General features: G+C 43.7%; 1 protein-coding gene and 1 pseudogene across 9 annotated transcripts in view; one reads left to right on the top strand and one right to left on the bottom strand.

The window, feature by feature from the left end:
* PRR14L (proline rich 14 like) overlaps positions 1 to 5194 on the top strand; it is a 63054-nt gene extending 57860 nt beyond the window's left edge. For all 9 annotated transcript variants that reach the window (XM_014834256.3, XM_044775534.2, XM_044775537.2 and 6 more), the window contains one exon: positions 780 to 5194. In XM_014834256.3, the coding sequence (XP_014689742.3) occupies positions 780 to 1056 (277 nt within the window). In that variant the 3' untranslated portion in view covers positions 1057 to 5194. The remainder of the gene's footprint in view (positions 1 to 779) is intronic.
* Positions 5195 to 7919: 2725 nt separating this feature from the next.
* Positions 7920 to 10024, bottom strand: LOC106827706 (heterogeneous nuclear ribonucleoprotein A1-like; annotated as a pseudogene).
* Positions 10025 to 20942: the final 10918 nt, after the last annotated feature.

Below are 20942 nucleotides of genomic sequence, written 5' to 3'. Positions count from 1 at the left end.
ATATGGGCATGGATGTTAGCTCAGGGCCAGTCTTTCTCAGCAAAAAGAGGAGGATTGTTGGCGGATTTAGCTCAGGGCTAATCTTCCTCAAAAAAAAAAAAAAGAATGAATTATATACCTGTGTTCCAAATTGGAACAATCTTAAAGGTCATTGATAGATCAAAGAGGCGCTGTGCATAGGACCTTGTATGAAGTTTGCCACCATTTGAGTAAGGACAGACCCCAAAGTGGAGGGTGGTTGCCACGGGTCAGCAAACTACAGGCCAAATCCAGCCAGTGGCCTGTTTTCTTTCCTTTTTTTTTTTTATGGCGTGTGAGCTAATAATGGTTTCTGTATTTTTCAAAGGTCATTTAAAAACAAAATAGAATATGTAATAGAGACATAATGGCTCATTAATTTTAAAAGATTTGCTCTCTGACCCTTACACAAAAGGGCCGACTTCTAATAATATATGCTTATTTATGTATGTTTGTACATTGAACGACTTCTGGGGGATGCACAAAAAACTGTTGCTGATGTTGCCTATGGGGAGTTGGTCTTACTTTTATTCTCTACTCTTTTGTCCAGTTTCAGTTTTTTTACTCTGTGCTTGTAGTACATATTCATAAGTATGTACATTTTATCATACAAAAAAATAAGTACTGGCCAGAGGAAACAGTTGAATCAGCAGTTGTCAGTGCAGGTAGCTTTCAGCCCCTGTTGACCAGAAGGGTTGGTGGCCCGGGAGGTAGGCCATGAGAGTCAGTGTTGGTGATTCTGTTTTGTGCTCCACCCTTAGGTGTTTAGAGACCATCTTTGAGGAACCTAAGGAACGAAATGGTACGCTAATCTCAATCAGCCAACAGAAGAGGAAACGAGTTCTAGAATTTCAGGATTTTACGGTCCCACGAAAGAGGAGAGCTCGTGGTAAGGTCAAAGTGGCAGGCAGCTTTACCAGGGCCCAGAAGGCGGCACTGCAGAGTCGAGAGCTGGATGCCCTTTTGATCCAGAAACTAATGGAACTGGAGACCTTCTTTGCCAAGGAAGAGGAACAGGAGCAATCATCTGGTTGTTGAGAAGCAATTCAGTTTGGGGGTATCAATTTTAGATTTTCCAGGCCTCCTTGGAAAAGATTTCCTAATTTTGCCCTACTGCCCAAACCACTCAACATGCAGTCCGTGGATTTTTACCTATTTCAAGGTGCAACCTTTTTAGGAACTGGTGAAGGAGGGTCCTCTACTTCTACTGCTGAGTATAGAACCTCAGGAACGCTCCCTTTCTCCTGGAAATGGTCCTGAGTGACATCTGGCCTCCTCCGCACACTCTCTGCCATCCACAGGAGGAGGCCGCAGCATACCTTCAGAAACACTAGGATTCCAAGGACTCACAGCATTTGCACGTCCATGTGAAAGTTACGCATTGTTTACGGTGGTGCTAGACCAAGATTATTTAGAGACGTGGCCTAGGGAGGGGTACCTGGCATCCTGGCCTATATGGTCTCACCGGCTCATTTCAGTAGTTGAGGAATGATGAGCTGTTTGGTTTTCTAATCCTTTGAGTCTGCCCAGAACCGATGTGTGTGTGTGCGTGTGTGTGTGTGGCTTTTTCCCATCATTTTCTTCCCTCTGTGACTGTGGGTCACTAGTGCCAGAGGAGCCCATCCAGGCCCCATTCGAAGTAAGTTGCACTTTTTAATGTTGTGGTGTTGATTATTTTCCTTTGCTTTCTTTCTTTTTTTTTTTTTTTTGGTATTATTGCTGCATGTTTGGAGCCTTTAAATGTGATTTTAAAACAATTTTTTTCAGACATCATGGAGAAAGACAATACATGTCTTCAGAATATATGATAGGCATTCGACCCAGTTTTTCGGTGCATGGTGTGGGACAATGGACAGACATTTTCCCATTCATATGTTTCAAGCAGTCCCTTCCCCATCTCCAACTTCTAGTGTAACTCATTAGCAGGAGCACTTTTTTCATCTGGGTTCTTATTCTTACCCACTAAGTAGATGTATCTATTTTAATAACAGAAGTAAGAGCAGGTTTCTCTCCCAGTCATTTAAAAAATATGAAGATTGGGTGTGGTTTTAATGGGTTTTATCTGAAGTGGTCTGTCACAAAGTTGAGAACAACAGCTCGGGCGATGATAAAGTCTGACCCAGAGTGTTTGCAGCTGTCAGAGCAACCTACTCCAAGAGTGGGGAGAGGAGATGGCCGTGGTTCAAACCCAGTGATGCATTCTGGCAATGCGATCACGAAATTCCACAGCCAGCTCTCTCTGAGGGCACGTCATACTCTGGGCTCCTGTGTCAAACCTGCTGGGAATTTTGTAGAATGCCAGGGTTAGCTGAGCTGCTTCACCTGTGCCTGCAGGAGTCTGTGGGCAGAAGAGTACTGTGTGGGTCAGCAGGCCCAGAGGTTTCATTCCTTTTCCACTTAATCCCTGGGTATCCTCGCCCTGCTTCCCCTCCCTTCCTTCTCTTAGGTTTTATCTTTTTTTCTCTCTCTCTCTCAAAACAAGAGTTCGGAGAATTAACATTCCTTGGCTGGTGAGTGGGGTGCTAAACCCAGCCTCAGGTTACACTGGTCGCCTCTTCCCATTCTCCTAGGAGCCACTGCTGGAAAGCAGCCACCGATGGGAACTGTCAGAGTTCCAGAAACATTTTCAAGTCAGTCTGTTAGAGAAGAGTGAGTGGTGCCCTCCTGGAATGTGTCTCCTAGGTTTCTTTTGCTTCCCCATTTGTTAGTGGGTGGGGAGATGGGGTGGGGGTGGGGGGTCTCTATGTGCCTTTCCTTTGCAGGTTGACAGTCTGTGCCACACTGGAGCAGAAAAACTGACATGAGCAAGAAAAACAAAGTGCCACGTCTGTCTTCTAGGCCCACTGCCTCAGCCATAGCATTTAGTAAGTGAAATACACACCTAGTAATCCATGGAGGCTTCTTAAGGCCATGGCAAAATAGCATTAGAAGAGAGCCATGCTTCCACACTGGCTCTGAATGATGCAAACTAGATTCTGCCGTTCTGCATCCACTTTGCCCAGACTGTATAGACACGACCTGTGTTTCACCTCAGTACCTCTCCCTTCCTGGGACAGGGTCCTTAGACACTAAATGCTTCTCTCTGTCTTCTTGCTTAAGGGAGTGGGGTGAGTAACACATCGTGCCCTTGTACAAACGTTTTAGGGAGCTCCTGCTGGACAGCTTGCAAGCTCCCAGTGAGTCGACAGAGCCCTGTTTGCCAGCTCCATTGCCAGTGTAGACGAGCCAGCAGTGTGGCAGCCGTGTCATCCCGCAGACTAAAGTTGAGGTGGGCACAGCTGTGGTATCACCAACATCACAGAGATACAACTTTAAGTTTGCCCATTGCAGGTGTGGCACTTGTAAGGGCCAGGAGCAGTGATTTGGGACATTGGCATCTGGGAGGGGAGGATTGGAGGAAATGGAGACCTGGGCTCCCTCCTTGTCCTGGGAATGAAGGAGAGAAGCTGCTCTGAGGCCAACTCTTGAAATTCTTGGCCTGCCCTCTGGCTAGGGCCCTTCCCCCACTCCAAAGTTAAGAAGGGGCCCCCCTGCAAACTTGAAATTGCTTACCTGAAGTTGATACATCGGGTTCTGCTCAGCCACACCTGTCTTAACATCCATTTTCACCATTGGCCTAGCCAGCTGCAGTGCTGTCTGTGATCCTCGGAGCCTGTGGTACCTGCCCACGATGGGAGACGTTAGACGGCTGCTGGCACGTCACCTGCCCAGAGCTACAGGAGGTCTGGTTCTGGGGTGGGAGTTGGTACAATTTCTGAGTATGGGGACTTCCTACCCCAAGTGGTGGGGAGTTACAGTTAACCGTAACTTACTCAACTTCAGAGGTTTAGTGTTTTTCATATGGGAAAGAGAGGAGAAATCTCAGGTCCAATCAGGGTTATGCCCATTAGCTTTTTGCTGAAACTTTGAACTATGGTTTTTTGCAGCTTTCAGTTTATGGCTATATTTGCCCCTCCCCCTCTCTCTCCCCCGACCCACCTTCCCCTCCTTCTCTTTTCTTTTGGTTTCCTTTCCAACTTCATTTCTCCTTTAGTTTAAACGTACCTCATCACCTGTTAAAGCAAATTAGGTCCACTTTTTCTTACTGACCTTACTCTAAGAGCTACAACTGAGGGAGGTACAGTGAAAGACATGTAGCGTTTGCCTTACTTGGAGCCTGAAGAGCTCAGAAACTCATGCTGTGAATCCCAAAACTCAGCGCTCCTCCAAGAGCTGTGAAAATCATGACACTTTGTCACAATTTTGCCTGAAAGGGTCTTTTGCGTGGGCGCCAGAGCCAACCTGAGGTAAATTCCAGATCCCACCCTCTGGGCACGATGCTTCCCACATGGCTTATTCCCTGCCTGCCAGGCCAAGAGCAGCACAGAGTGTGCAGGACTGGGGCAGCAATCCGAGGCTTTGGTGCAGCTTAATGGAACGCAGAGCCAGTGCTGCGTCTCCAGGCTGGGATTTCATCTCATGATCAATACCATGTCCATTCAGATCCGCGAAAGACCAACCTTTAGGCAGTGATACTTCTCTCCCATTACCTGGGGGGAAAGTATGCAGTTGGTGCTTTCTTAATTCCCTTGTTTTGTTTTGTTTCTATAAGCTTTCCCCTGGTATCATGGAAAGGACCTTTTAAACACCACTCTGTGGGTAGCTGTATCCAAAATCTAAGTAATTGGCCAGACGTGCAGAGTATCCTTTCCTGGGTTCATGCAAGGAAGGGGCTCCTTCCACAGCTGAACTTCTTCCCTAAGAAGCTGGCTGGGGAGGAAGGCTTAACTTTACTAAAATCAAAGTTTAATATTACCATCTAGCCACAAATTGAGCAGCAAAGGCTATTTCGATAGTGAAATGAGGGTCCCCATGTAGCCTGCCATTTAGCACAGCATACCCAGATTTGATGCTTGTTCATTGTGTGTCTTCACAAGCCCCTCTCTGGTGCTGAATTGGATTTGAATTCTTGGTGAGAGGCCTCAGCATCTTTTTGGGCTGGTCTGGGCCAGTAAATAGCTGCCTGAAGTGTTTATATATTATCATGGTCAATAGTTCAGTGAAATTTGTACATTTTTGGTAACATTGGCATACATGATGCCCCTGCAGTTCCTTTTCTGTTTGGTAGTTTGTGACTCTAAAATTCCCACTGTTATGTGTGTTAATTTATGAAAATAAATTTTTTTTTGAAAACCTTTCAGATAACTCTCAAGGCTGTTATTTTATTCCTTTGGCTTGGTAATAAGTTAAAATTTTACCTGTAATGTCATGAGGTTGAGGTTTTTTTTAATAGACATTCCAAAGTTGTATATCACAACAAGCATATGCCTTCCAGAGTGGTCACCATTTTCTGAGGACTGTCCTGTGCTTAGAACGTGTGTAGAACTCCCCCTTTGAGTGGCCTTCTGAGTAGTGGCAAATCATCTCTTGTGAAGGAATTTGGTGTTTGGAAACAGCTGAGAGTCATTCAGATCCAGGTCATACCCAATTAAGTTGGGTAGGGTTGCTGAGCAAGCATTTTAGGTGTGATTTTTAAATAGTTCGACTTATTTTCTAACATGGTCAGGAAATCAAAAAGCAGTTATAAATTCAAGTCAAAATGTGTTTCAGACATTGGCAACATGTTTGGAATAAGAGCCTAGCTTGCTAAGGAGACGACTTGGGAGAGTATAAATATGGTGTAGTACAATTCATTTTCTTTAAAAAAAGTTTTCGCCTTTTATTACCTATCCTTCCCAGCTGTACATGAGGTTAGGCTGAGTCTTCTGATTCTCAACTCTGTAGTTAACCAATGGAAACTGGTGAAAGAGTGACACTGAAAACATGGCTAACACCACACTGACATGTTCCAGAAAGAGGCCTGATGCCTGAGGATGTTCTTCCTCTGTCCAGAGGGAATCACAGTGCCCAGTTTCCCTTCTTGGCCTTCTTCCAGTTTTTGGACTTCAATAAACAATTCTGTCAATGTAGTCTTTTACCTTTGGGGAGGATTCTACCTTCATGATTACTTGGAGAAGAGTACTCTCCTACACATTTCCTTGTTCAGAAGGGAAAGGCTCATTATGAATTAAGACAGTGTTACTCCTTTAGTATCTCCCATCACAGAAAGTTAGCGTTGGTAGGGCTTCCTGAGAATAAGAGGACTGGTCCAAACTGATTTAAGAATCTTGTACGATGTCCTCTCCTCTTCAAGTGATGGAGACCTCATTTCTACAGTTCTTTTGAGAAGTGTTCTAGAAAATTCCCAATTCTTCCAGCAACTTCCAGGGTCATAGGTGAGTCTTTTATAACACCTTTGTCAAACCTTCCGTGTCATCTCCTTCCTCACTGTCAGCTGATAGCTTTGCTTCACGTTTCTTGAGGAGAGACAAGCAATTTCAATAGAACTTCCACCCCAATCTTTGCAGTTGAACAGACCAGGCATGCTGCTACCTCATGATATGTTCATTTGCTGTCACCTGTGCCCAGAATACCCCCACATTTCTACATGGTTCCTTCAGATCCTTTATTCAGATCTTTGCCTTCCCAGGTCACTTCCTGAGTATATCTCCTCCCATTCTACATCCTCACAATGTTTTATATTTTATATAAAATACATATGTTCATCACTGTAATGTAAGCTCCTTGAGTTCAAGGACTTTGTGTTATTCACTCTGGCCCCTCAGGCATCTAAAACAATGCTTGAAATATGTGGTAGGTGCTCAATAAACACTTCGTGGGTGAGTGAATGGCTGCTTTCATTCATAGACCTTGTTGCTGCCTGACAGGTCTGCCCAAGTCCTCTTCATCCCACCGACTCTGAATATTTGAAGACCTCTTAATTATTCTTCCTTCAATTACTCTTCCACGGCCCTGGCTGGTGGCTGCCCAGACGCAGGTGGAACTGGGCACTTTTCTGGTGTTTGGCCCCTCCCAGCTTCTGGTGCAGCCACACCCACTCCTGGCCTCGCGCCGTCTGAGTGGCTGCAGCTCACAGGCAAGGCGGCGCCAGCCATGGGGTAACCCGCCCCTGAAGTCGCGTCAGGTGGGATCGCCGAGCTAGAAGGCAAGTAGACGCGGCTCACCCAGGAACCTGCATCCCTGGAGAGGAACGTAATACATGTTGCGGGGGTGGTGAGGGCGGAGGCTCGCGTAGATAGAAATCGTCTTGGGAGTTTTTCCTCCCTTTTCTTTTGCCTTTTTAATCTCAGACTCTTGGAGATGGTGAAATGGTCCCTGAAATTGTGCAAACACGCGGGTGCAAATATCCCAGGTATTTCAGCAGCGGGTGAGCCTGGTCGCCCCTCGTGTTCTTCCCCTACTGCTGTCTGCCTAAGTAGTCTTTGTAAAAAAAACAGTTTCGCGCTTGTCAGAATCACCGCTTAAAATCCCTCCGTGGCTTTCGCCTCACCCCCAAATAAAGGTAGTAACTAGCATTTACTGAGCCCTGACCAAGTGCCATGCATTTTGTGTTAATTACCTCCTCACAACTTGGTGAGGCAGATATTGTTTTTAATCCCCATTTTGTAGATAAGGAAACTGAGGCTTGAAACATTAAGTTATCCATCTGTGTAGTAAGTGGCAGAGCCCCGGTCTACTGACCCAGAGGACCTGTGCTACCAAAGCCGACATCTCCGCCCACGCTTTCCTCTCCAGCCCACTTTCCCTGTGGGCTCCACCACTCTGAATTTCTTCTGGTTCCTCAAACCCTCCATGCTGTCTCTTCCCTTGAAGCTTTTGCACAAAAGCTGTACCCTTGGCTAGAAATATTCTTTCCCTGACCCCTTCATTTGACTGCCTCCACTTCTCCTTCAGATCTCTGGAGGCTTTCCCCAGCCCCTTCCCTCTCTCCCTCACCACTCCCTCCCCTCTTAGGCACCCCCCCCCCCCCCCCCCCCCCCCCCCGCCCCTTAGATGTTTCCTCAGCCCAGGCACTCCCCACCCTCTGAACTGCCTGCCCACTCATCGGGATCCCCCACCACACTGTGAGCTTCAGGAGGCCAAGGTCTTTATTTGCCATCCCCAGCCCCTTGCACAGCCCAGGCACACAGGCGCACAGTCACTACTTACTGAACAGATCAATGTATCATGGCTCACCTGGGCGCCGTGGGGCACCAAGCTATCAGGCCACTCCTCTGGAAGGTCATGGGCAGGTGGAGGAGACAGACACATGGGTCAGGAACTGAGAGGAGGCAGTCTGGCAAGCTTTATGAAGAGTGCTTTGGGGATAGGTTGAAAGATTTTTTTCAAGAAGTGTAAAAGCTGCAGAAAAGAGCAAAAAACAACATAACAAGCACCCATATTTCCACCACCCAGAATTAACAAGGGTTAACATTTTTCAGTTTACTTCCAGTCATGTTTAAAAGGAATAAAATATTACAGATGTCACCAAAGTCCCAATAAACTATAGTCTCTGTTGCATCCCCCCTCTCCACTCCCTAGAGAAGGCCACGATCAGGTTAGCATCTGTCCCTCAGTGGCCTATCTCCTCTCTGGCTCCATAAACTACTTATGACATCATGGTTTTTTTAAGACACATTTATTCAGTATCGTGATCAGACTATTACATTTAGCAGTTAATAGCATGGGTGAAAAAAAATCTATATTAAAACCCTTTGTTGGAGTGCTTTACTCTTTACACAGAACAGAAACTGAAATAACGTGTTATACAATTAGTCACAAATATAGTCCTCAAGTTTTTTTGCCCATACACATGAATATTGTCTAAAACATGTCTTTGTAGCAGCTATGGCCTGCCACCACGGTGCTTGGCCGAGTTCACAAATCTGTTGTAAATTGTAGCTTTCCTGTCACTTCTCTGGCTCTCCTGTCCTGCTAAGCTTTCTTTCCTGGCAGTAATTTAAACCTTCTGCCGCTGCCATAGCTACTGCTGGAACTGCCATAGTCACTTTGGTGTCGTGGTTTGGCAAAGTAGTGGCTTCCACCACCATAGGGGCCAGAGCTTCTGCCTCCAAAGTTTTCTCTTTTCATGGGTCCAGAATTTGAAGATTGACTGTTGTAATTGCCACAATCATCATATCTTCCACCACCTCCAAAATCATTTCCATCATTACCAAATTTGTTATAGCCATCTCCACTGCCACCATACCCACCACCACCACAGCTTCCTCAACCAAGTCACCTCAACCACAGTCAAAGTTGTCATTCCTGCCAAAACCACCTCCATGATCACCACCAAGTTTTCCAGAACCACTTCAACCTCTTTGGACAAAGCACTAGCCATCTCTTGCTTAGACAGGGCTTTCTTTACTTCACAGTTGTGGCCATTCATAGTATGGTATTTCTGAATGACAGTTTGTCTACGGAGTCATGGTCATTCAAGGTCACGAAGACAAAGCCTCTCTTCTTGCCCCTGTCTTGGTTGGTCATGATTTCAATCACTCCAATTTTCCCAAACTGCTCAAAACAATCTCTTAGGTGATGTTCTTCAGTATCTTCTTTAATGCCACCAATAAAAATCTTTTTCACAATGAACTGGGCATCTAGTCTTTTGTGTGTGTGTGTGTGAGGAAGACCAGCCCTGAGCTAACATCTGCTGCCAATCCTCCTCTGTTTGCTAAGGAAGATTGGCCCTGAGCTAACATCTGTGCCCATCTTCCTCTATTTTATATGCGGGACACCTGCCACAGCATGGCTTGATAAGCGGTGCCTAGGTCCGTTCCCGGGATCCAGGTCTGCGAACCCCAGGCCGCTGAAGTGGAGTGCGTGAACTCAACCATTACACCACCGGCCGGCACCAGGGCACCCAGTCTTTGAGAATCTTCTCTTGAGACAGCCCTCTTCAGTTTCACAACTCCTCCATCCACCTCATGTGGCCTTGCATTCACCCCTCCTCCCCAGTGGCATTCGTGACAAATCCAAAGCCCCCGGAGCACTCAGTGTCTGGACCTCTTCTTACTACACAGTCTGTGAGCCTTCCTCATTGCTCAAAATGACTCCTTAGACTATTGTTGCTTGTTTCATGGCTCAACCCTCCCACGAAGAGCTTCCACAGCTGCTCCAGCTTTTGAGAGACTGACTTTGACATGATGGCAGTGGGAGGGGAGACTTGAATGATGCTTACTCAGTGGTGTCCACAGGCAGAAAGAATAGGTACTTTTTTAGAAAAAGTACACAAATCATATACCTAGTATATATCATTCAGCATCTTGGTTATTTTCAATCGACATTTTCTTTTTGAGATTTGCTCAAGTCGATGTACATAGATCTGGGTTGTTTCTCTTCATTGCTATAGAGCAGACCATCATAGAAAGGTAATTGGAGAACTTCTTCTTCAATAGGGATTCAGAGAGATGGTGCAGTCTGTTGGAGGAGACCTGGAATTGTCTGGAGACCTCCATCTCAGGAAGGCAAAGGCCAAATTGGTTTCTTTTGGGAAAGGATTTTCCAATTAAGGATTATGAACATAAGCACATCATTAGAGTAAAGATGTCAAAGTCTTTGATATCCCATCTTGGCCTTGGAAGAAAAAGAACTTTAGGAAGTAGGAGGCTACATCCGCCTTTAGAAAATTGCCTCACTTCCCTGTGATGCTCCAGGCGGGTATGATGAAGTAAGTGATACATCTGTCAATTCCAAAACTCAAAGGAAACTTCCTTCTAAAGAACTGGCTATCTCAAAGTGTTAATAAGATTCTTGGCAAGATTAAGTCAAGTCTGAAATAACAATGAGCAAGATCAAAAATTATACATTTTTTAAAGAATTCCTTTGGAAAGAAAAACTGTAAAAATAGACTATAAACTGTTTATTCTCATGTTGTATGTACAAAATCTAAATTAGAAGTGCATTTTTAATGTGTATTAGTGAACTATTGCTGCATAACTACCCCAAATTCAGTGGAGGACAACAATGAGCACTTATTCTCATGCTCACGGGTCTGCAGGTAGACTGTGGTTTGGCTGATCAAGAGTGGACTCAATTTAGTGGCTCAGCTTCAGACTTTGGGTCAGCTGAGATTGGCAGTTTAGGTTCAGGTCTGCTTCAAGTGTTTCTCAGGCTCCTTGCACCAACAGCTCCCCAGAACGAGAGAGCCAAGCCAAACCACACAAGCACATTTAATGCCTCTGCTCTCCTCACACCCCTCAATGCTCCATTGACCAAAGCAAGTCACGTGATCAAGCTCAACATCAACAGCACAGGGAAAAATATTCTACCCATAGTGGGCAGAATTGCAAAGCCACAGGGCAAAGAGCATAGATATAATGCATGGAGAGTATGAAGAATTGGGACAAGTGGGCAAAAACTCAATCTACCACAAAGTGTAAATAAGAAAACAAAATTGATAACAGTTATCAACAGAAGTAGACAAAAACTTACTCTACCTGAGATGTAATCTTATGAATAGCATAAGACCTAAGAAATCCTTTAAAAAATTTGCTTTGCTAAACAAGTTGTCTTTTTTTTTTTTAGCACTTTATTTTATTTTATTTTTTTCTTCCCAAAGCCCCCCGCTACATAGTTGTATTATATTCTTCATTGTGGGTTGTTCTAGTTGTGGCATGTGGGACACTGTCTCAGCGTGGTTTGATGAGCAGTGCCATGTCCGCACCCAGGATTCGAACCAACGAAACACTGGGCCGCCCACAGCGGAGCGCGTGAACTTAACCACTCAGCCACAGGGCCAACCCACAAGTTGTCTGTCTTTGCCAGTGTTTCTGGCTCCAGCTCCAAAGTCACAGAAACGAAAGTCTCAGCAGGAACCCTTGGAATTTCTTTCAGGGACTGCATGCTGCAAATTACGCAGATTTTAAAGTTCCTGAGTTACTTTGTGTTAACATAATGTAAGCAAATATGTTTGCTGAATGGGGTTAAATGCCTTTGGCTTCCTATCATGCCCCTCCCCCTTAGCTCTGGATTGAGTTACCAGCAACAGAGTTCCAATGTTACTCTTCAGTACTCACGTTGTCCCAGTATGCTGTGGAAGGGGTAGAAGTCATAAAAGTCATCCTGGAAAACATCAGACAATCTGGGTGAAAGGAGTAGACTGGGAGTCAGAGTGGAGTATCCAGCCCAGTCATTTCACTTGCTGACCCTGTGAACTTCAAAAAGTCACATGACCTCTCCCTATCTTTAAAGAGCAAGGCTTGAACAAGAGGGGTCTACCCTTGGCCACTCTTGTTCCACATAATCCAACTCTACGCAGAAGCCAGAATGAGGTTTTTTTAATTAAACTTTTTGCTTTGAGATAACTGTGGATTCACATGCACTTGTAAGAAATAAACAGAGAAAGCCTGATGTACGCTTTACCCGGCTTCTCTCGATGGTAACACCTTGCACAACTATCCAATGTTGCAACAATATTGACATTGATACAGCCTGGATACAGTACATTTCTGCTATGGTCTGAATGCATTCCCCCGAAATTCGTATTTTGAAATCGTAATTCCCAAATGTGATGGTATTCAGAGGAGGGGGCTTTGGGAGGTGCTTAAGTCATGAGGGTGGATCCTGATGCGGGGTCGGTGAGCCGAGGAGTCGAAAGAAAGATTTCTTAGACTCTCAAGATCTGGCAGTAGTGCTCTTTTATTTAGAGAATAGTGTGGAATAGCATGGGGACAGGACCCATGGGCAGTCAGAGCTTCTGCTGCCGCCGCTTCTGCTGCCCCCGCTGGCATGGGGACAGGGCCCATGGGCAGGCAGAGCTGGTGCGTGGGGACAAGACCCACGGGCAGTCAGAGCTCCTGCTGTTGCCGCTGCTGCTGCCCCCGCTGGCATGGGGACAGGACCCATGGGCAGGCAGAGCTGGTGTGTGGGGACAGGACCCACGGGCGGTCAGAGCTCCTGCTGCTGCTGCATGGGGACAGGACCCATGGGCAGTCAGAGCTCCTGCTGCTGCCCCGAGTTGAGGGTTAGGGCTAATTTTATAAGGCATGGGTACGTGACTTATTTTTACTGGAGAAAAGAAAAGATGATGTAAAAAGTCATTAAATGATTTCAGTGCAGATGGGGTCTGGTTATTGTGCGGTCATATAACTTTAGATACGAATCTGGCCATATCGATCGGCATGTAGGTGAGGATGCCCTGGGCTTCTCTCCCTGGGGCGGTCCTAATTCATACCATAAAAAAAGTCCACTGGGTCGTATAGTTTGTCATGTAGGCCAGGTCACCTTGGGCTTCTCTAGCTGGGCCAGCCTTAATCCACATCAGATCCCTCGTGAATAGAATTAGTGCCTTATAAAAGAGATTCCAGAAGGATCTCTAGCCTCTGCCACTATGTGAGGACACAACCAGAAGTCTGCAATCCAGAAGAAGACTCTCATCTAACCATGCTGCCACCTTGATCTTGGACTTCCCAGGCTCCAGAACTGTGAGAAGTAAATTTCTGTTGTTTGTAATTTACCCAGTCTGTGGCATTTTGTTATAGCAGTCCGAACTAAGACAATTTCTATCAAGATACAATACATTTCTATCACCACAAAGATCCCTCATGAAGCCCTTTTTTAACCACACCAATTTCTCTCCCACTCCCACCCTCTCCTTAACCTCTGGCAACCACTAATGTGTTCATTTTCACCATAATTTTGTCTTTTCAAGAATGTTGTATAAATGGAATCATACAATATGTAACCTTTTGAGACTAGTTCTTTTACTCAGCATATTTCTCTGGAGATTTATCCAGGTTGTTACATGGTCCATTATTAAAATGGCTGGGCTGGCCCAGTGGTGCAGCGGTTAAGTGCACATGTTCCGCTTTTGCATTCCAGGGTTCGCCAGTTCGGATCCCAGGTGCGGACATGGCACTGCTTGGCAAGCCATGCTGTGGTAGGCGTCCCACATATAAAGTAGAGGAAGATGGGCACAGATGTTAGCTCAGGGCCAGTCTTCCTCAGCAAAAAGAGGAGGATTGGCAGTAGTTAGCTCAGGGCTAATCTTCCTCAAAAAAAAAAAAGGCTTATTGAAGTCTCCAACTATTATTGTTGAATTGTCTATTTCTCCTTTCAATACTGTCAGTATTTGCTTCATGTATTTTGGGGCTCTATTAGGTGCATATATGTTCATAATTATTATATCTTCTTGATGGATTGACTCTATTATCATTACAAAATGTCCTTCTTTGACTCTAGTAACAATTTTTGTTTAAAGACTATTTTATTTGTTATTACCGTGGCCGCTCCAGCTTTCTTTAGGTTACTGTTTGCCTGGTGTACATTTTTCCATCCTTTTACTTTTCAATGTCTTTGTGTCTTTGAATCTAAAGTGTGTCTCTTGTTGACAGTATGTATTAGTTTCCTACTACTTCTGTAATAAGTTGCCATAAATTTTGTAGCTTAAAACAACACAAATTTTGGGCTGGCCTGGTGGCATAGTGGTTAAGCGTGTGCACTCCACTTTGGCAGCCCAGGGTTTGTGGGTTTGGATCCTGGGCACAGACTTACATGCTACTCATCAAGCCATGCTGTGGCAGTGTCCCACATACAAAAAATAGAGGAAGGTTGGCACAGATGTTAGCTCAGGGCCAATCTTCCAAACCAAAAAAAAAAAAAAAAAAAAAACACACACACACACACACACAAATTTATCCTTTTGCAGTTCTGGATGTCAGAAGTCTAAAATCAGTTTCAATGGGCTAAAGTCCAGGTGTCGGCAAGGCTGATTCCTTTTGGAAGCTCTGAGGTGAGAATTTGTTTCCTTGCTTCTTTTAGTGCCTAGTGGCTGCCTGCATTCCTTAGCTTGTGACCTCTCCCTCACATCACCACATCTTGTTTCTGTTGTCATATCTCCTACTGCTCACTGTGATCTTCTACCTCCCTTGTGATTACATTGAGTCTATCCAGATAAACCAGGATAATCTCCCTATCTCAAGATTCTTAATCACACTTGCAAATCACACTTTGCCATATAAGATGATATCACAGGTTCCACTAATTAAGACATGGACGTCTTTGGAGGGCCATTATTCAATGTGCCATACAGTATATAGTGAGATCGTGTTTACTTATCCATTCTGCCCATCTTTGCCTTTTAATTAGAGTTTTAAGTTTATTTAAATTTCATGTAATTACTGATAAGACAGGATTTACATCTGCTATTTTACTGTTTTCTATATTTATTATGTCTTTTTTTCCCCTATTCCTCCTTTTCTGTCTTCTTTTATGTTAAATAAATATTTTCTAATGTAACATTTTAATCCTCTTTTCATTTTTTACTATTTATTTTGGAGTTATTTTCTTGGTGGTTACCCTGAGGGTTGCAATTACCATTTTAACTTATAACAATCTAGTTCAGATTAATACCAACTTAGTTTCAATAGTAGATAAAAATTTCTCCTGTATGGCTCCATTTCCTCCTCCTCCTTGTGCCATTATTGTCATACAAATTACGTCTTCATACACTGTGTAGTCATCAATGTAGATTTATAATTCTTGCTTTATGCAGTTATATTTTAAATCAGATCATAGAAAAGTTACAAACAAAAAATAGTTTTATATTGGCTTTGATATTTACCTATGTATTTATTGGTGCTCTATATATTTACCTTTTTTTTCTTTTTGCCATATTCTTTCCAAGATTCCTTTCTTCATGTGGATCTGAGTTACTCTCTAGTGTTCTTTCATTTCAGCCTGAAGGATTCCCTTTGATATTTCTTGGAGGACAGGTCTACTAATGAAATTCTCTCAGTTTTTGTTTATCTAAAAATGTCTTAATTTCTCATTCATCTAAACAATTTTTAAATGTTTTTAATTTATTTTAAGAAGAGTAAATACACCTGGAAATTTGTTAATTTTTATTATCTCCATTTTTTGAAGATTAGTTTTGTTGGATATAGAATTTTTGGTTGATAGTAGGGGATTTTTTTCTTTCCTTTTTTTTCCCTTTTTCTGGTGAGGAAGATTGTCCCTGAGCTAACATCCATGCTAATCTTCCTCTACTTTGTATGTGGGACTCCATCACAGCATGGCTTGATGAGTGGTGTGTTCGTCCACACCCGGGATCTGAATCTGTGAACCCTGGGCCTCCGAAGTAGAGTGCATGAACTTAATCACTACACCACCAGGCCAGCCCCAATAGTGGGTCTTTTAAAGCACTGTTATGTCATCCCACTGCCTTTCTCCTGGTTTCTGATGAGAAATCAGCTATTAACTGTTGAGGATCCCTTGTATGTGATGTCGCTGTTTTCAAGATTCTCTCTTTGTTGTTGGCTGTCAACACTTTGATTATGATGTGTCTAAGTGTGAACCTCTTTTTAAGTTTATCCTATTTGGAGTTTTTTAAGCTTTTTGGATGTGTAGATTAATGTTTTTCATCCAATTTGGGGAGTTTGGGGCCATTATTTCTTCGAATAATCCTCCCGACTTTTCTCTCTTCCTTCTCCTTTTGTGACTCCCCTTATACATATGTTGGTATACTTGATGTTGTCCCAGAAGTCTCTGAGACTATGTTTATTTCCTTCATTCCTTTTTTTTCTGTTCCTCAGACTGGATAATCTCAATTTATGTATCTTCAGGTTCACTGATTCTTTCTTTTGACTGCTCGAAACCACTGTTGACCTCCTCTAGTGAACGTTTTAAATTTCAGCTGTTGTACTTTTCAACTCCAGAATTTCTATTTGGTTCCTTTTTATAACTTAAGAGAAAAAGGAGAGTCTGTTATATTTACCTTTTTTTTCTTTTTGCCATATTCTTTCCAAGATTCCTTCTTTTATCATTTCTTTCCTGTTTAGAAAACTTCCTTTAGTCATTCTTTTAGGTTAAGTCTGCTGGTGACAAGTTATCTCAGTTTTCCTTCTTCTGAGAATGTTTTTACTTCCTCTTCATTCCTAAAGGATTATTTCACTGGATGTAGCATTTTCGGTTGACAGTTCTTTTCTCTCAGCCTTTGAAAAATGTTGTGCATTTCTTTCTGACCTCCATGGTTTCTGTTAAGGAGTCCTCCATCTTCTTAATTGGCTTTCTGCTATAGGTAGGTTGTCTTTTCTCTCTTGCTGCTTTCCAGACCTTTTCTTTGTCTTTTGTTTTCAGAAGTTTGACTGTAATATGTCTTCATGTGGATTCTTTTTGTTTATCCTCTTTGGGATTTACTCGGCTTTTTGAATCTGTAGACTTATTTCTTTTGCCAAATTTGGGAGGTCTTCAGCAGTTATTTTTTCAAGTACTTTTCCCAATCCTGCCCTCTTTCTTCTCTCCTTGTGAGACTCTGATGACACAAATATTAGATTTTTTTGTTTTAATCCCACAGGTCCCTTCACTGAGACTCTGTTCACTATTTTTTTAGACTATTTTCTCTCTGTTGTTCAGATTGCATAATTTCTATTGTTCTAGCTTTGAATTAACTGATTCTTTTCTCTGTGCCTCCATTCTGCAGATGATCCATCCACTGAGAGTTTTTTTTAATTTCAGTTAGTATTATGATTTTTTACTTCTAAGATGTCCATTTAGTTTTTCTTTATATTTTCTATTTCTTTGCCAAGACTTTCTATTTCATTGCAGGGACTTACTACTTTTTCATTTGTTTCAAACATGTTTGTAATTGTTTATTGAAACATTTTATGATGATTGCTTTTAAAAGATTTTAATCTTTGTTAGATAATTCTAACCCCTCTGCTATTTTGTTTTGGCATATATTGATCGCCTTTTTAAAATTCAGTTTGAGATCTTCCTGGTTCTTGGTATGGTGAGTAATTTTTTTTTAAGATTTTATTTTTCCTTTTTCTCCCCAAAGCCCCCCAGTACATAGTTGTGCATTTTTAGTTGTGGGTCCTTCTAGTTGTGGCATGTGGGATGCTGCCTCAGCATTGCTTGACAAGCAGGGCCATGTCCATGCCCAAGATTCGAACCGGCGAAACCCTGGGCTGCTGAAGCAGAGCACGCAAACTTAACCACTCAGCCACGAGGCTGGCCCCCTGGTGAGTAATTTTTAATTGGAACATAGAAATTTGGGGATTTATGTTATGAGAATCTGGATCTTATTAAACTTTCTGATTTAGCTGGTTTCTTATGACACCACTCCAACAGGGGAAGTGGTGGTTCTGTCTCATGACTGCCAGTTAGGGGGAAAAGGCCAGGTTTCCCATTTTCCAGCCTCTGTTACCACCTAAGGAGGGGTCCTCATTACTACTGGGTGGAGGTGGGAGTTCTAGCTTCCTACTAGATCTTCATTGATGCCTCCCTGGCTGAGGGGTAGAAATGCTTGGTACTGCTCCCCACGTGGCATCCACTGGCACCACAGAGTGGAGGGGTGGCTTTGTTACTGCTGGTTGATGGTGAGAGTCCTGACTCTCCACTAAGTTTCCTCTGACACCACCCTAATGAGGATGGGGAGGAACACCTTGATCCTACCAGGTAGGTAGAAGTCAGGCTCCCCATGTGGTCTCCACTGACACCATGGGGGTGAGAGAGATGAGCTTGGTTACCTCCTGATGGAGATGGAAGTCCCAGCTCCCTCCTTGGCCTTCTCTGACACAACCCCAGCAGGGAGGTTGAGGTACCTCATTACAGCCTGCCGAAGGTGGAAGTCTAGGATCCCCATTTAGCCTTTGCTGGCAGGGCTGGGGACACACTTTTTTAATGGTATTTGACTGAAACAGAGTGGTTATTTCTAAAAGTTTTCTGTCTTACTGGGCTTCCCGTTTCCTGGTCCTTTGGCTAGAGAGAGCAGGCTTTTGTTGGGGCTTTTTTGGTACCTATTGGCATTATATGGTTGACAACTTTTTCAGCTTCAAGTCTGGGATATATGAGGCAAAAAGAAAACCCAGGAATCTCACCACTGTTGTCATTACTTGTGCTCTGAGTTACCTAGTCAGTCTGCCTCTGTCTTGCTTTCAGAGTCTTCTTGTGTTTTATATATATAATGCCCAGAGATGTTATTGCACATGGCAGGAGGACCAAGAAAAAGTACATCCACTTTATCTTCTCAGAAGTGGAAGTTTAAGGATAAGATTTTCATTCACGAACCTGATCATGTTGCTTCCCTGCTCCAAATACCTTAGTAACTCCCAGTTTTATTAAGATAAAACCCCAAATCCCTGCCTGGTCTGACCCCTGTTATCCTCTCATCGGCCTCATGTTGTCTACTCTCTGCTTTTCTCCTAGAGTATATTTCAGTCCCTCAATAATGCTGAAGGGTTTGCATGGCTGTTTCCTCCGCCGGGAACAGTATTTCCTGCATAGTACCTTCCCGCTTCCTCTACTTCTCTACCCTACCTGTAGGTCTATGTTAGTTTCCTTTTACTACTGTAACATGTAGCCGCCCCTGACACAGGAAGGGTTAATAATCACTGGAAAAAACTTGCCAACAAACTGTGACCGGGAGGTGAGAAGGCTGGTTAGCCAATGACGGGTAAGACCTCCAGGGGGAGGCAACCTAAGACAGGCGTCGGCCGCCCGGGGGCACAGATGGAGAAACGATATCGATATTGGGATCAGGAGGGACCGTTGCCTAAGAGACCTTGCCTGCTCCGAGATAAAAATATACGAGCACAGCAATAACATGATAATATCAAAACAGACGCCGAGGGAGGGCTCCTTGAGAAATCACTAAGAATTCTTGACATTCGCTAATTATTTCATCCAGAACACCTGTGTATGCCTAACAGATGCAAGCTATGTATATATTGAAACACTGCTTACAATAAACTCAGAGTGGCCATCAGCCCTCTCCGCATCTATCCTGGTGTGTACATTGGATCGCGACACCGACATAACAAATTGCCACCAACTTACTGGTCTAAAACATAAAAAATTTATTATCTTATACTTCTGGAGGTCAGAAGTCCAAAATGGGTCTTACTGGGCTAAAATCAAGATGCCAGTAGGACTGCATTCCTTCTGGATTTGTAAGGGAAAATCAGTTGTCTTGCCTGTTCCAGGTCCTCAAGGCTGCCGCATTCCTTGGCTCTTGGCTCCCTTCCATCTTCAACGCCAGCAACGGCTGGCCGAATCTTTCTTGTACTACATCCCTGACCCTCCTGCCTCCCTCTTGCACATTTAAAGAACCCTGTGATTACACTGGGGACACCAGGATAACCTTAATTCCATTTGCAACCTTAATTCTACTTGCCATGTAACATAACATATTCATAGGCTCTGAGGATTAGAATGTGGACATTCTGGAGGTGGTGGGGGGGCGCATTATTTTGCCTACTACAAGGTCTCATTGCAAACGTCACCTCCCCCAGGAGCCTTCTGTACCAATCACTGCCACCAACCCAAATTAAGTGAGCTGCCGTACTTCTGACTGAACTTCCTAATATCTGACAACGTTAATCATATGTGAAATTAATCATGTGACATTTTGTATGTAATTTTTGGAATGGGCTTTTAACTCTTGGGTTGTATAACCACCTGTCTTCAGACTGTAGCTAATAGTTAGCTTTTAAAGAACTACACAGTCCCTTACGTATTTCAATAATAATTTTCCTTATGCGACAAACATGATAGAATAAAACACATTAATTTCTTTGGTTGAGAGGTTGAACTCTAAGGACACAGTTGAAGACGTGCCTCTCGCTGATGCCTCCTCACATTAGAATATAAGTGTCATGAAGGCATGGGTGGCCACCCCCATACCTAGAACAGAGAACCCATAAATGCATGCTTATTAAATCAATGAGTAAGTAAATGGATGAATGAAGAAGCAAATACTTCTGACCAGAGGTGTCATGTGTGGCTGAGGGAAGGGAGGAAGAAGGAAGGGCAAGGGCAAGGTTGAGAGACAGCAGCCCTGTAATAACAACAATGATGGCAGCAAAGACAGTAGTCTGCACTTATCAAGAACGTCCTGTATGCTTCACTCAGATAAAGTTGTTGGGAACCCTCATAATAACTCCATGTTCCCATTTTAAAGATGAGGAACCTGAGCAGAGAGGCTGAGTTACTTGCTCTAGGTCAACAGCTAGTTTGTGGCAGAACTGGAATCAAACTGAAGTCTTGATATTCAAATTGGGGTCCATTTGGTTCCCAAGCCTGTGATCTTTCTACCATGTGGGGCCAGCGAGGATGCTCAGGAC

Source organism: Equus asinus, chromosome 8 (genome assembly GCF_041296235.1).
Source record: "Equus asinus isolate D_3611 breed Donkey chromosome 8, EquAss-T2T_v2, whole genome shotgun sequence".
Taxonomy (NCBI): domain Eukaryota; kingdom Metazoa; phylum Chordata; class Mammalia; order Perissodactyla; family Equidae; genus Equus; species Equus asinus.
This window is presented reverse-complemented; position numbering and strand designations above follow the sequence as displayed.